Raw genomic sequence first — 13,536 nt, forward strand, 5'->3', positions numbered from 1 at the left:
ATAATAAGAGCCAGAGGCCTATTTTACTCCTCTGTGCTAGGTGAGGTGGTTGTGAGGAACATTGCCATGAACTCTTGACACACAAGCTGACATGAAGGACACACAGTGCTTGTTGACATTAGTGAATGGACTCTAATGAAGCCTTACCACGCTCAGGAAAAACACCATGCAGCCGAGGGAGAATCCGCTGGTGTAGCCCAGATAGCCTGGAAATGAAGCGTTACGATGACATTTAGTACATTTCCTTTGACATTTGCACTATTGCAATTACACGTTGCTTCCACATGTATTCAAACAGACCAACAAGCTCAAGGACCGGGCTTGCACACAGAGAGATGAACATCTTTTTTTCCAAGCAGGGCTTACCGAGGTTTTTCAGCAAGGAAAGGGGTAAGATGATCCCCATGGACACAAACACAACAAGGTAATTGCCATTGAGGTACCATTCACTAAAAGAGAAGGAAAAAAAACAGACAGAGAAAAAGGCATAAGTCACACTTCCAAACAGGCTTACTCAGACAGGTTAAGCCATCAGTCAGTTTAGTTCAGGGTACAAACTGAAGGAAAATAACAAACAACAGGAGCATCATGGGAAATGTGGAAGCAAGTCCAGTGAGGGCTATTTTACAAGTGCCCCCACAGCACAAACGTGAATAAAGCACATTAAGTGGTTGCTGTACATTACTCAGCACAGGTGGGAATAGCTTGGGGGAATAAGAGGTATGCAAGTCCTTCAGGTTTTGCTGGAGAGAGCAATTATCTGGTCAATAATCAGTTTGAGAAGCTCCACTGTGACTGTTAGGGAAAGATTAAATCCATAAACATTCACGTGAAGACTGTTAGCCTTAAACTCATTGACTGATATGACCCTGTGAACCATTCAGGTGAGAATCCTTCAGACTATCAGATAGACGTTTACGACGCCTAACTGCATAAAACCCGACTTTGTGAGCTGCCAAAGTGACATGCTGGCCCTTCATGACTGATATCAGGACTTTGTTTTGGTGTGTTTTACAGATTAGGGGGCTAGTCTGGTTGGTAATGACTGTTGACTCTGAGTAATCTGTGGTTACAATACATGCTCACATTCCTCAACGTTAGGCTCCGCTCCAAGAATGACTTCTACCGACAGAGTTCTGAGACATAATTGCTAACCCTAAACGAAAAAGGGATTGGACACTGGGATTGGCCAATGCCAAAACCATATTCAGTGGCTAAGTTTCCATCCCAGCACATGTGTAACATGAGTTGACATGTTTGGCTTCCAGTCAGGAAACTGCTGCCAAAAAGGATCAAATGGCTTTAGTCTAAAGACGGTCGAAACGGTGGGAATGTGCACATACCCAGAATTCTCCTCCAGGCGCATGAATGCTTTGATCACCTCGGGCAGCTCGTACTTCACAATGAAGAGGTAGCTGGACATAGCTGCAGACGTCACAAGAGAGAATAGAACGGAATGTAAACAACACACACACAAAAGAGCTGTATGTGATTTATCACACACACACACACACACACACACACACACACACACACACACACACACACACACACACACACACACACACACACACACACACACACACACACACACACACACACACACACACACACACACACACACACACACACACACACACACACACACACACACACACACACACACACACACACACACACACTGATGATTAGACTATTTAACCGTACCTCCGATATTCTGAAGTGTTATCGCTCCAAAGGCGGCAATCTTCCCTGGCATGCCAAAGGCCCGCTCTCCAAGCTTTTCATAGATCAAGGAACCTGGGAGGAAAACAAATAAACAAATCAATTAATTAATTCATTCATTAATCAATTAACAATTTAGTGAAAAGCAGAAAAATAATGTATTATGGATGCTGAGAAGTGAACACGTTACCTCCTTCTTTGGCAGTGACAAGCAGTAGATGAACAGAGTACAAAGAAAGGGCTGCCACACCTACGAGCAGAATTCTGCAAAGCAAACAAAGGCACGATCAACTCCAATGCTTCTAAAGGTCAATCAGTAGTCAGCTCAACACAATTAAACCAATCCACAAAATAAAATGTCAAACAGTAACCTCCCAGTAAACTGTAAAAATAAACATTAGCACCTTTGCACATGTTTAATGCTATAGCGTTACAGAACCGGTTGTGAGACCACAGGTCTAATCTTGACCGAGCTTTTCCCCATATGGACCAGAGTGTCGGAATCCAGACACTGTTGCATGTGGGCTGCGAGATGCATTATTTTTACCAACATCATCTTAAATAGGTCTGTTTAGTAGCTAGGCAGACAGGAACCCGGTGACACAGTGTGCCCCATCTTTAACATATATACGCAGTGTATTTATACATGCATTTCCTGTAAGTGGCACTGGGAAGGGCTATAAATCAACCACTGGTTCTCTGTATATTGCCTGCAGGTCGGGAAACCTATGGCCACCATTTTGTGAGTGACTGTTTTAAGCAAGTTCATTCCCACAAGGCTGTGATGCACGATAGGATGCTGCTTGACTTTCCAGTGAGAACACAAGGAAGCATATAAAATCTCTGAATCACACTCTCGCTTCCTGCTAGTGCCACACTCAGGACACATGACACCGAGTGACAGGTCTGCAGCCTGAAATAGCCTGGGCCAGCCAGCTGATAGACTAGAGGGTGGAAGTGAAAATTGAGGAGGGGACTTCCTCTACGGTTCAGAGACTGGTGGGCTCTGTAGGGGGTTGGATGAGAGATTGGGGGTGGGAGTGTCTTGGCCGGGGTGGCTGGCCGGGGGGTGGGGGGGGGGGGGTCAGTGGTCTGACCAGTTGTGCAGGTGAGCTAACAGCGTGTTTTGCATAGGAATGACTTTGTCGCTTCTGAATGCGAGGCTGTGGAAAGAATGCAGAGGTCACAGGGAAAGGGTCCCCACGAGGCTGAACAGGAGCCCAGCTGGACAGGCAACAGCTGCTTACCTCAATCTGATAGGGTTAGAGGGGAGGATGGTGTGGGTGTGTGTGCGCAGGCACGCGAGTGTGTGTGTGTGTGTGTGCGGGTGTGAGTGTGTGTGTGTGTGCGGGTGTGAGTGTGTATGTGTGTGTCGATGTGAGGAGGGGACTCTGAGGCACACGCACTGACTCTTCTTCCCAGAGAGAGAGAGAGAGAGAGAGACAGAGAGAGAGAAAGAGAGAAAGAGAGGTAGAGAGAGAGAGTTACGTGTGCATGGCGACCAGACACGCATACCCCCCGTGGTCAGGGGGTTTAAGGAATAGGCCAACTGGGGAGCGGGGTAAATTTAGCCACAGTGGTACCTGAGTACATCCTCTCTGCATCACGCCACCCTCTGATGCCTACAGTCATATGCTGTGCAGGATGGTCAATGGAGACCTAACAAACACACTTCAGGAGTTCCCACAACGTGGTTTTGTGTGACTAGTGAGTTTGGAGGTGGTAGTGAGAGGACACTTACGAGAACAGAACGATTCCTGTGTTAGCCATGGCATAGGAGAGTCCCAGGATGCCACTGCCCATGATGGCGTTACTGAGGTTGAACACAGACATCCCAAAGGATGCATGCCCTGGGTGCTGCTCAAAGTGTGAGAGAGAGAGAGAGAGAGAAAGAGAGAAAGAAAGAGAGAGAGAGAGAAAGAACAAGAGTACAAGAATAAGACCTACATACATTCACAACATGAACACAGACATACACCTTGTGCAAAAAAAAAAGTATTATTTTTATGATTTTTTCATCCCATATTTAGAGATTTAGACATTAGTACCAGTAAGTTGCTTAAATGTTGTGTACTGTACTAACAAAGCGCAAACTAGCCGAGTGACTACTGACACTAGTAAGACTGGTTTCACCCGTCATATTCACACACATTTCCACAGAAGCAGTGGCTTAAGTGCGGAGTAATGCTCATGTGCTGTATGTGAGCCTCTGCTTTAGCTAGTCTTTGTGTTTATCTATGCTGCCCCCCCCCCCCCCATTTCCCTTCTGTGAGGTGCATTGTTTTACTGGCTGGTATGAAATGTGCCGTATAAATGAAGATTTGATTTGATTTACTTTTGGTCCCTGGTCTACTTACATATTCTTCATGGTACTCCTCGTACTTTTTCTTCTTCATGATTCCATTACCAAGGAACTTCCGACTCTCTCCGTCTTCATCGTCCAGAAACTGACTAAAAATGCAAATGCAGCCATATAACAGTGCAGTCCAAAGGTAACCAAGCACAATTCAATGTTTTTACTTTGCAACATATTACAAATATCCTCCATGGAAAGCTAAACCAGCTGGAAATAGGCATGGACGATTGCACTTATAAGCTTTAGTGGCATGCTTGAACGAACCTGTTGATGGTGGCCTTTTCCGAATCAATGGGTTCAGTGAAGCGGTCGTCCAGGCTGTCTGTGCTGTCGTCGTCAGCCTCCGTGCTGACCTTCTTGAGCTCCATCCGATCCATGTCTTGTAGCTGATGAAACGCCAGTGCAAGGGCTTACGGCAACACGATCAACAAGAGCAAAAAGAGTGGACCAAAAGTGTATCGTTCCTCTGTGCGCTCTCTCCCAATCAAGTTGGCCGCCTGCGTTCTGTAAACAAAACACAGTGAATGTTATGAGACAGTGAGCTCTCAGAAACCTTGGGGCTGTAGAGTGTCACAAGGGTGTTACACACACACGCTTCAGCACAGCGTCATGGATACCTCCACATGCAGGTACAACAGTGGAAAAAAACTGACCTGATTTAGTTTGCATTTCAGGGCAATGTGATAAAACACAAATGATACAAAACTGCAACAACTCTCTTTGAGAGACTCATGTGATCCTTTGAATGACTGGATGATTCTTTAAATGGCAGATTTATTGGTCACTTTAGGGCAACTTAATCACCATTTCTCACTTCATAACCTTGAACTTGCAAGTCAAGAGCCTCGAGAGGCCACATTTTGCCCTGTTGTAATAAGGCCAATCTTTTTCATGGAACAGAACAGAACAATGCTACAACGCAGGTTCTAAGCACAGAAGCTCTAGGAAAAGGGTTTCTCAGACTGACATGCTTGGTATCTCTCTACATGCCCCCGCAACACCAGAATAAAGTTCAGTGTACACCATAGAGGAAACAGAGGTTACAGTGATTCTGTCATTTCATTTAAGCCAGTACCAGCATAAAAAACATTATGTAAAAACAGAAATTAGTCTAATGTGACCCAACAAATACAACAGAGGATGCAGGTCCTGGTTCATATTTGATACTCAGGACGACTGTGTTATGTAAGAGTCAGATGAGCCACCAAGCAATAAGATGAATCTGCCAAATCAATTCACCCAATTAGTCAACAGTTCACTTCTACTATGGACAAAGCCCTCTTTGATGAGAAAAGGCAAATAGAGCCAACCCATTTTGTGGTCTGAACACCATGAGCCCAGCAAATCAGAAAAATGTCTCATTCTTGGCATGGATATTCTAGGAACCAGGGTTCATTAATCTGTCCCATTAAATGTGAAGACAGCAATATCATGATGATAACAACCTACTCTAACAAATAGCTGCAATGAGCACAAGCCCTTCTTATCTCTTCACCGCACGTCTTATCATAGTTCGCAACTGCATACACAAAGAAGCAAACCTGCACAACCAGCTCTCCAAAATGCACCGATGATGAGTCATTCTCATCCAGTGACATTTAGTTTGCCTGCTGGATTTGGTGTTTGGATAACTGGCTCACAACAGAGTTTACGAGAAATATCTTTTCCACAGACACCAATTATATTTTCCTCAATACTTCCCAGCATGTGTTTTGCTTACTTTTCCAGTGTCCCACAACAAGACAAGTTACCTAACGCTTCCACTTACAGCCAATACTATGAACTTCAATAGACAAACAAAACTGCGTCCGAAACACATGAACCACAAACTTACACAGACTAGATTTGTGTGAATTCTATAACATTCAACGGTACTTTTAAGAGCAATCAGCAAAGTCAGTCTGACGACCAGTTTCAGTGATAGAGACGGGTGAGCAGATGATCGGCACAGAGCTGCCAGAAGAATGCGAAGCAGCTGGGTGAGCCGAGGGGTCTGCTTTACGACGTGCAAGACATTTGTGCTTCAAAGAGGAGGCAGTGCTTGCATTAGCGTTCACACCAGCATTCCACAGTCTGGAAATGTAAAGCCACCACACTTTCTCTCTATCTCACTTTCTCTTACTTACCTCTCTACCTTAGCCGTTGTTTCACTCTCCGTCCCACCACTAAATATTCCAACCACAGACACCTCAATGAACCTTCAGACAAACTATGAGAGCGTCACATTTGCCAGACAACCCCCCACCCCCCCACCCTTAAACTCTCTTCACATCACCACCACCATAGACCACCCAAAACAGTCAAGCGTGCAGGTCATAAACAGTGGCAAGGCGTGCATCTACTCACTCACTCTGAGGGTAACTGAGGATGTGGACCTGTAGGTGCGGACCTTACTGTCAGGCGGACGGACAGAGACTTTTTGGCCCCACAGGTGAGAGGGACGCTTAAAAGGGCAGAGGGAGGGCTTTGATAAACCAATCAGTGGCCGTTCTCTCTCTGGTGCCCCCACCCACCACCACCACCACCACCACCACCTCCCTTCCCATGTCTCTACCTCATCCTAACTGACCCCCCCCACTCCCAACTCCTGCGTCATGACACCAAGCACACAGACTACGCAAGTAAAAAAAAAAATGGGAAAGATAACAGGGCATATTGCATCAAGCCACCCATCCAACATGCTCGATCATGGAGCCACCCATCCAACATGCTCGCACACGGAGCCAGCCAGAAGGAAACTCCAATTGGCCCCTCATTCAAACGCACCACAAGTGCCCAAGCTCCCGGCAGCAGCCAGCGGTCCCACAGGGAGGCAGGGACACTGGGCTCCAATCAGCTACTGGGAAATGTGTGTGTGTGTGTGTTTGTGTGCGTGTGCGTGTGTTTGACTTCTCAAAGCAAGGTCACCATCCCGGTGATGCACCCTCTTCAAAAAAGCAGTACACTTTGTTACCAATCAAAATTATGTCCATTTAAAATACTTTGTACATTGACTTAGAATTCCTGTAATGTTTATCCAATTCCACAGTCACAACACCACTACCTCCTGTGCTCCTGAGCGGCCAAATAATGTACCACTGCAAAGATGATGCAACATTTCAACACTTCTTGCCTTATTTCTTGCTTCAAGGCATGGAGCTCTTTTAAACATCTGAACTGGGCCACAAAAAGCTAAACTATGTCCACTGCAACTACTTCTACAATGGGTAGACTTTTTACAGATCATAATTAAGTATCATTACTTATTTATCATTATGATTATCCACAATTCCTGGATTAGATTAATTTTATATATTACATATTCTAGGAATGCACTGATGAGAAAGACACACATATATCAGAAGATTACCTTGGAGGCTAAGTAGAGATATGAATTAGAAGACAGCAGAGTATTCCAGTGATATCCAGGTAGCAATAACTCAGCGCAAAAAGTCCTCACAGGGCTGCGGGGCATTCCTTATATGTCAGTCATACTTTTTCAGTTCATAAAGTTCACACCATGTGAGCCAATCACAAGCTATTGTACATGTGGGCCTGGTGGGAGCAACACGTAGCCTTCTGCTGTAACGGACTCCAGGTCAGTACGCGTTCACACACCTCAAGCATCACCAGCTCTTCAACAACACAGCTCAATACTGGGCTGGATACTGTGCAGACACACGTCACACACGTCACACACTAAACAGACACATGTTGATGTCACTGGTGAAATGCTGGGGCAGTGGAGCCCATGAGGACGAGGCCTGGCAGGCAGGACAGATGTAACGGGAGAATCTTGGGGCAATCTGTGATAGCCTGACTAAGTATAAGACTAACACAGATTCTATCTTGTCACCTCAAAATGTATGATACCTTACAATTTAAAGGCAAATATTACAGACTAGTCAAGACAGGACTTAACTGGCTCTTCTGTTTGCCAGAACACGGTCCTGGATTGCCCCAGTGACGCACGCGGATCAATGCAAACACTACCTGAGAATACAAACAGGGCTTCAAACATTGCAGCTCCCCAAAGGGATGCAGCGGATATGGTCACCTGTCTTATCTTCAGGCTCAGAGTTTATTTACACTCAATCAAGGACAGATCTGATGTTTACGGGGGCGTCCTCAAATGACGTAAGCACCACAATGTCACCCTAGCTCCTCTCTCCAACCAAAAGTGAAATATTCATGAATATTACTGCGAGGCATTATGAAACTGTCTCCACACATTAGTGGCCTTTTAACCATATTACATTTGTATCAGCCTCAACGGCTTTTCAAATGCCAGCAGACATGCCGTGCAGGATTATCTGCGATCAAGTGAGCGATATAAAAGTCTTCTGTCACTACATATTTGTCAACATTGGTGAAATACTGCAGCAGAGCACTAATCCTAATTGATGGTTTCTATGATCTGGTCATGATTTTCAAGAGCAACACCAACATCTACTAGTTCAACAACATTAGACAACAAACTCCCACATTAGAAAAACAACCAACCCTAAGTTAAAGGAAAAGGTTCTGGCAAAATATCACTAAACCACTTGGAGGACCCATGGTGTTCCTTTAACCCCTTGGAACATAAGATTGGTTGTGTTCGCAGGGAAATTCAAACATTGGTCTCCATAGGCATGCACACAGGCACATTATACGATTCTGTGATCTTCTGATGCCTTTCCGGTTTTTCCTCACTGCTGTGCCACATTCCACACATCCGGCCGAGTTCTTCCAGATCAGCCATATCTGTGTGCTCGTTGTGTGTGCAGAAAACAGGTCAGGCCTGGGGCAATTTTCCCGTTTGCACTTGGGGTTAACACAGGTTGAAGCCACAAGAGAAATTGAGGACCTGATCTGCGTGGAAGTTCTGACATCCATAGAAAGTTGGACACTAGCTTTATTTCTATCATCTCCTAACAACTCATAAAAATGTAAATAATGAAAATGGACTTTAAAACAGAGAAGCGGCTCATTCCTGGAGGAGGTGAATGCAAGCACTGTAGCAGTCACCAAATCAAATACAAAATACAAAGGTTAACGGAAAATGAGAAGCTCTGAAAAAAGAATCAGCCCGAACTATAAATGTACATCTAAAACAGGATTTTGATAATGTAACTGTTGTGTACTCTTTCCCTTGATTTCATACAGCAGTAGGGAGCTGTCCTGATAGATGTCCTTACTGAATCCACTGTAGCATGGCTGGAGCCTTGAGAAAGACATAAGAGCGCCTTTGACATATGTGCAAAACATTCAACTGCAATATTTTGATGGCCTGGCCTCATCTAACACGTAGGTGAGCGTGGCGGGACGCGAGATTTCTCACAGGTTGAAGCATGTGAGCTGGCAGTATGGTGAACACCCCATGAAAATATTCCCATGTGAAGTGGACACGCATTTTTGGCGAGTCTTCCTCTCGTCTGAACCTTCGACAGCAGCCAGACCACTATTTGTCAGATAAAACTAAAAGATTGTCATAGAGGTTTGGGGCTGAAGAGTCGTTTAGATGGGTTCCTGCTGTAACACACTACTGTGCAAAGACACCTGTAGTCCCTGAAGTCTTTAAGCATGAAGAACTTTTAAGTGTGGTTATACTACTTGGTCGGAAAACAGTCTGAACTGCATGACAGAGGCATCCCATGATACAGGTTGAACTCCCCTAACTTGTCCTGAACATCAAGCTTTGGAGTAATTCCGAGCCACTCTGCAAATAAGCTATATCGGTCTGGAGGGACCAATGACACAACATTGGCAGGGACATGCTGAACCATTCTAAATTTCACTGGGGTCAGCTGGCACTGAGTAAATTACACCTTTGCATTTGTTGGCAAATCTATACAACATTAAACCAACTATATTACATAAGATAATTAAGTATGCACAAAAGATAGCACATTGTGAAAAATGGCACTACAATAACTTGGGGGTAAATACAAACTTTTCACAATGCAAGTGCCATACATTTAAATTTAAAAATGTCCTGAAAAGCAGTGATTATTTCAAATGACAGACTGCATATGAAAGGTAGATCTAAGATGAGCTGTTGAACTGTGACAGAGATACTGTGCTGTAACTTGGTCCCTGTTTAGAAAATGAGATGTAAATGACTCTTGCCAATCTTGACCATATAGGAACAGTGCAGCATGGGTGAAATACTGTGTACTCTTAATGACATGTAACACACATGTATCCAAACAGCTATGTATTGCAGGAAAGACAGCCGACAAACACTTAACACAGAATTTGATATGATCCTACCTCACAACGCCAGAGATGATGCCTTACTCTACTACAGCAGTGAGGTTAAAGTGTAACAGACCTTGAATCAACACCACTCCCTACAGCAGGCCATGCGGACATATCGATTTAGGAGGAGTAAACCTTGGCTGGTGCCTTTCATACTCTGTGCACACTATGCCAAGCAGTGGGACCCACATTCCCAGTGTCACTCCAGAGATGCCTGATCATGGAGTCTCTTATGGCAGATTAAATGGATGTGCTCACAGCCCCTGGCGGTCTTCAGGCAGCTCTGTTCCTCAGACCTATAAATACCAGCACACTGGCGGAGGGCAGAGAGGACACTGTCCCAGAGGCATGCCGCTCACACGTTTGAATCGTTATGGAAACCTGAGTGATTAGACGTCACCTCTCCATGGAGATGTCGCGTCAACTCAAGCTTCTCTTTTCGTTGGCTCAGATGTGGCAAATGTATTTACTTTTTTGATGTTTGATAGAGAGAGAGAGACACTCACTCTATTTTGGGCCCTGAGGGTTAAGTTTGTTGTTGTCAGTTTGTTTTCAAAATCATATTGCACAACTTCCTTTTATTTTATCCTTGACAAATGTTCACTAGAAGGGAAAAAATGGATATGTAAGTGAATTTAGGTTAACAGTCACACAGACTATTCTGAAAACTGGGGATACTAGTTTCAGTGGTACTGTGAGTCTTTTTCCTTGCCGTGAAGAATTGGAGGTGTGTATGTCTGTGTGTGCGCATGTGTGTATTGGGGAGGTATTTGCTAAGTGCTGTAGGATGGTTCAGTGTGTTTAGATAATATTTCCAGTTCACTAATGGTACATATTTTTCCATAACTAGATTCAGTGTGTAGGCAAGACTCAAATGCAAGTGAGATTAAGTAGTTTACTTCAGTTGCTACCCAAAACAATGCAGGGTGCTCACTCTGCCATACCTACTGCCTCTGGAGGGAGGAGCATTGCAAAGTCTGATGCAACCTTGGTGTGAACACACATTATCTCATCAATGGTTCTCTTTAAAAACTCGCATCTGAAACAACACAGATACACAAACAAGTTGGCCTTAGTATAGAATGGAAATAGCTTTCGCCGTCTGTTCTGATGATTTATTGGGGTTTGGTACAGAATCACGTGTTGTGTTAGACCGCTTGTTTTTTAAGCAGACTATTACAAAGTTGTCTACCACGTGTTCAGATAAATTGAGTTCACCAACAGGACAACAAGCTCTATAGCCTACGTCTTCAACGACCCTTCAAAAAACGCAACACAAGATCATGCCACAACAACATTGTCAAAATCGTGCTACTCTCTCTACACCAACAGCGCCAGTTCCGTGTGAACCACGAATGAAATGTTTATCCACAATAATTGTTAAACCGGACATTGCACATTTTTATAGGTACCAAGAGGAAAAATAGAATAACGTTACATCCTAACAGCACGTGTAGGCGGGTGCGTAGCCAAAGAGAAGAAATAGCCTACTATTGTAGTCTGGGTGGTCTGGTCACAGCACAATTATTGTTGTGGTCGAAAAATCCACAACGCTGAACGCATTTGTATAGGCTACTCTATGTGAACGAAGTGTCAACTAAATCACAAACATAATTACATTTACGTAGTCTCCGGTTGGTTACAAGATTTCAAAGAGATTTAAGAGGGCATATTTCATAATAAGTTATTTACAGTGTCGGGTTCAGACAAGCCAGTTCTATGTTGAAAAAGTTCCAAATTCCAACTTCAAAATAGGTCAAATTCTGACCAAGTCTATTGTCTTCTTTTAGGGCTTTCTTTTCCTCTTCCGACTACGTAGCTAAATATATATAGCCGTGAGTTAAATAAGCTAGGTAAAAGGATAGATCTGAATAATCACTATGCTGTATATAACCAATTTCTAATTAGAACACCAATAAGTGAATGCTGTTTCATGGAGACCGCATCTGTAGTTTTTCGGTTTCTGTTTACTAATTTCGTCTTTGTTAATGCTGATTGGATTATGTAATAACCACAGACATGAAAAAATTAAAGGAATGCCCCTGTAACTGAGCCACACCTACATGGCATTTATAACACAGGATTCGTTATCATCTTTCACATCAGTTAAGTGTTTTTCATAAATAATTTCAATCTGCAAATGTAAACATATAGGCTACAAATGTCCTAGATGGAACGAAATGGGGGAGGGGGCAACACTAGAGTTATTTCTGCCATGCGCTACAGTAGCACGGCAGGGAATAAATAGAAAAAATGTACACTTGTTTAACTTAGAACAATTAAGTCAATTCTATGTGCATGCAGATACCATGATTCACGAATTGTTCCAAATATACACAGATTTAGTACATCCATTGCAAGTCTTGTGCACGTTTTAATCCCTTTTCAATTCTTACCGCCAAAGCTTTTCAGCCTCTATGGCTACACCCCATGGTCAGGGCAGAGAAGACGGAACCTCAGTACTTTGTACATTTAAAGATGCTAACACAGTAGGCTGAGTGGTATACAAGTATAAACAAGTATATATACAAGTGCCTTTACAATGTATCAAAAAATATCCATCGTCAACATAATACCTGCACAATAAACCTACTAACGTGAGTCTAGTATGATCATCCAACAACATGCAGGTTCTATAGTCTGTCCAGACATCATTATACTGATTAAGAAGTCACAATAAAGCATGCTGGCAAACCTTACCCATACGAATGTTCTGAAGAAAAAGCACAATGTGAAATAGCAACTGTTGCACTGCAATATGTAATTTAACATAGCAACCCACCTTGAATGAAGACTATCTGTTGACTGAGGACCCAGAAGCGCTGGTAATCGCAAACTTAGCGGACGTATGTTATTGAGCAAGCGCATGGACCTGCCCATTTAACGAGGAAGAGACTGGAAATTTCCACCATGTGATGGCAACCTTCCTCAAGCATCATATTTCACACTGAAGAGGGGAGTCGAGTGTGGGGTCTTCGTGGGCCTGTCAACTCTGTGAGCTGGGGGTATACTGTCGTCACATAGGCTTGATCAATAATGCAATTTAACTATAAATTAGGCAAATGCTGTCTAAATGTAGTTGTGGCTTTAGTAAAGGCTTAAACAGTAACCTATAAATTGGCATACGTCACGTTTGATTTGTGGGATCGCTTACCCTAATTCCCCCTGAGGTTTCCCTATGGTACATGGCTCAAAAAGCGCAATATTATTAATGTATTAGTTAAAAATCAGCA

At 43.7% G+C, this 13,536-nt stretch overlaps 1 protein-coding gene across 4 annotated transcripts in view; it reads right to left on the minus strand.

Moving 5' to 3' along the window:
- The window catches only part of slc38a4 (solute carrier family 38 member 4), a 26,494-nt gene extending 13,349 nt beyond the window's left edge, over window positions 1–13,145 (minus strand). Inside the window, exons 1-9 of one of the 4 annotated variants that reach the window (XM_080851827.1) lie at window positions 13,086–13,145; window positions 4,346–4,585; window positions 4,083–4,176; window positions 3,467–3,582; window positions 1,916–1,989; window positions 1,708–1,800; window positions 1,344–1,425; window positions 367–449; window positions 148–206 (exon numbers count right to left, since the gene is read on the minus strand). In XM_080851827.1, coding sequence (XP_080707953.1) covers window positions 148–206; window positions 367–449; window positions 1,344–1,425; window positions 1,708–1,800; window positions 1,916–1,989; window positions 3,467–3,582; window positions 4,083–4,176; window positions 4,346–4,458 — 714 coding nt within the window. In that variant the 5' untranslated portion in view covers window positions 4,459–4,585; window positions 13,086–13,145. Of the gene's footprint in view, window positions 1–147; window positions 207–366; window positions 450–1,343; window positions 1,426–1,707; window positions 1,801–1,915; window positions 1,990–3,466; window positions 3,583–4,082; window positions 4,177–4,345; window positions 4,586–6,427; window positions 6,494–10,315; window positions 10,409–13,085 lie in introns of those variants that run through there. The other 3 variants (XM_080851828.1, XM_080851825.1, XM_080851826.1) reach the window with 3 other exon arrangements.
- Window positions 13,146–13,536: the final 391 nt, after the last annotated feature.

This window comes from Sprattus sprattus (genome assembly GCF_963457725.1).
Source record: "Sprattus sprattus genome assembly, chromosome: 14".
Lineage (NCBI taxonomy): Eukaryota > Metazoa > Chordata > Actinopteri > Clupeiformes > Clupeidae > Sprattus > Sprattus sprattus.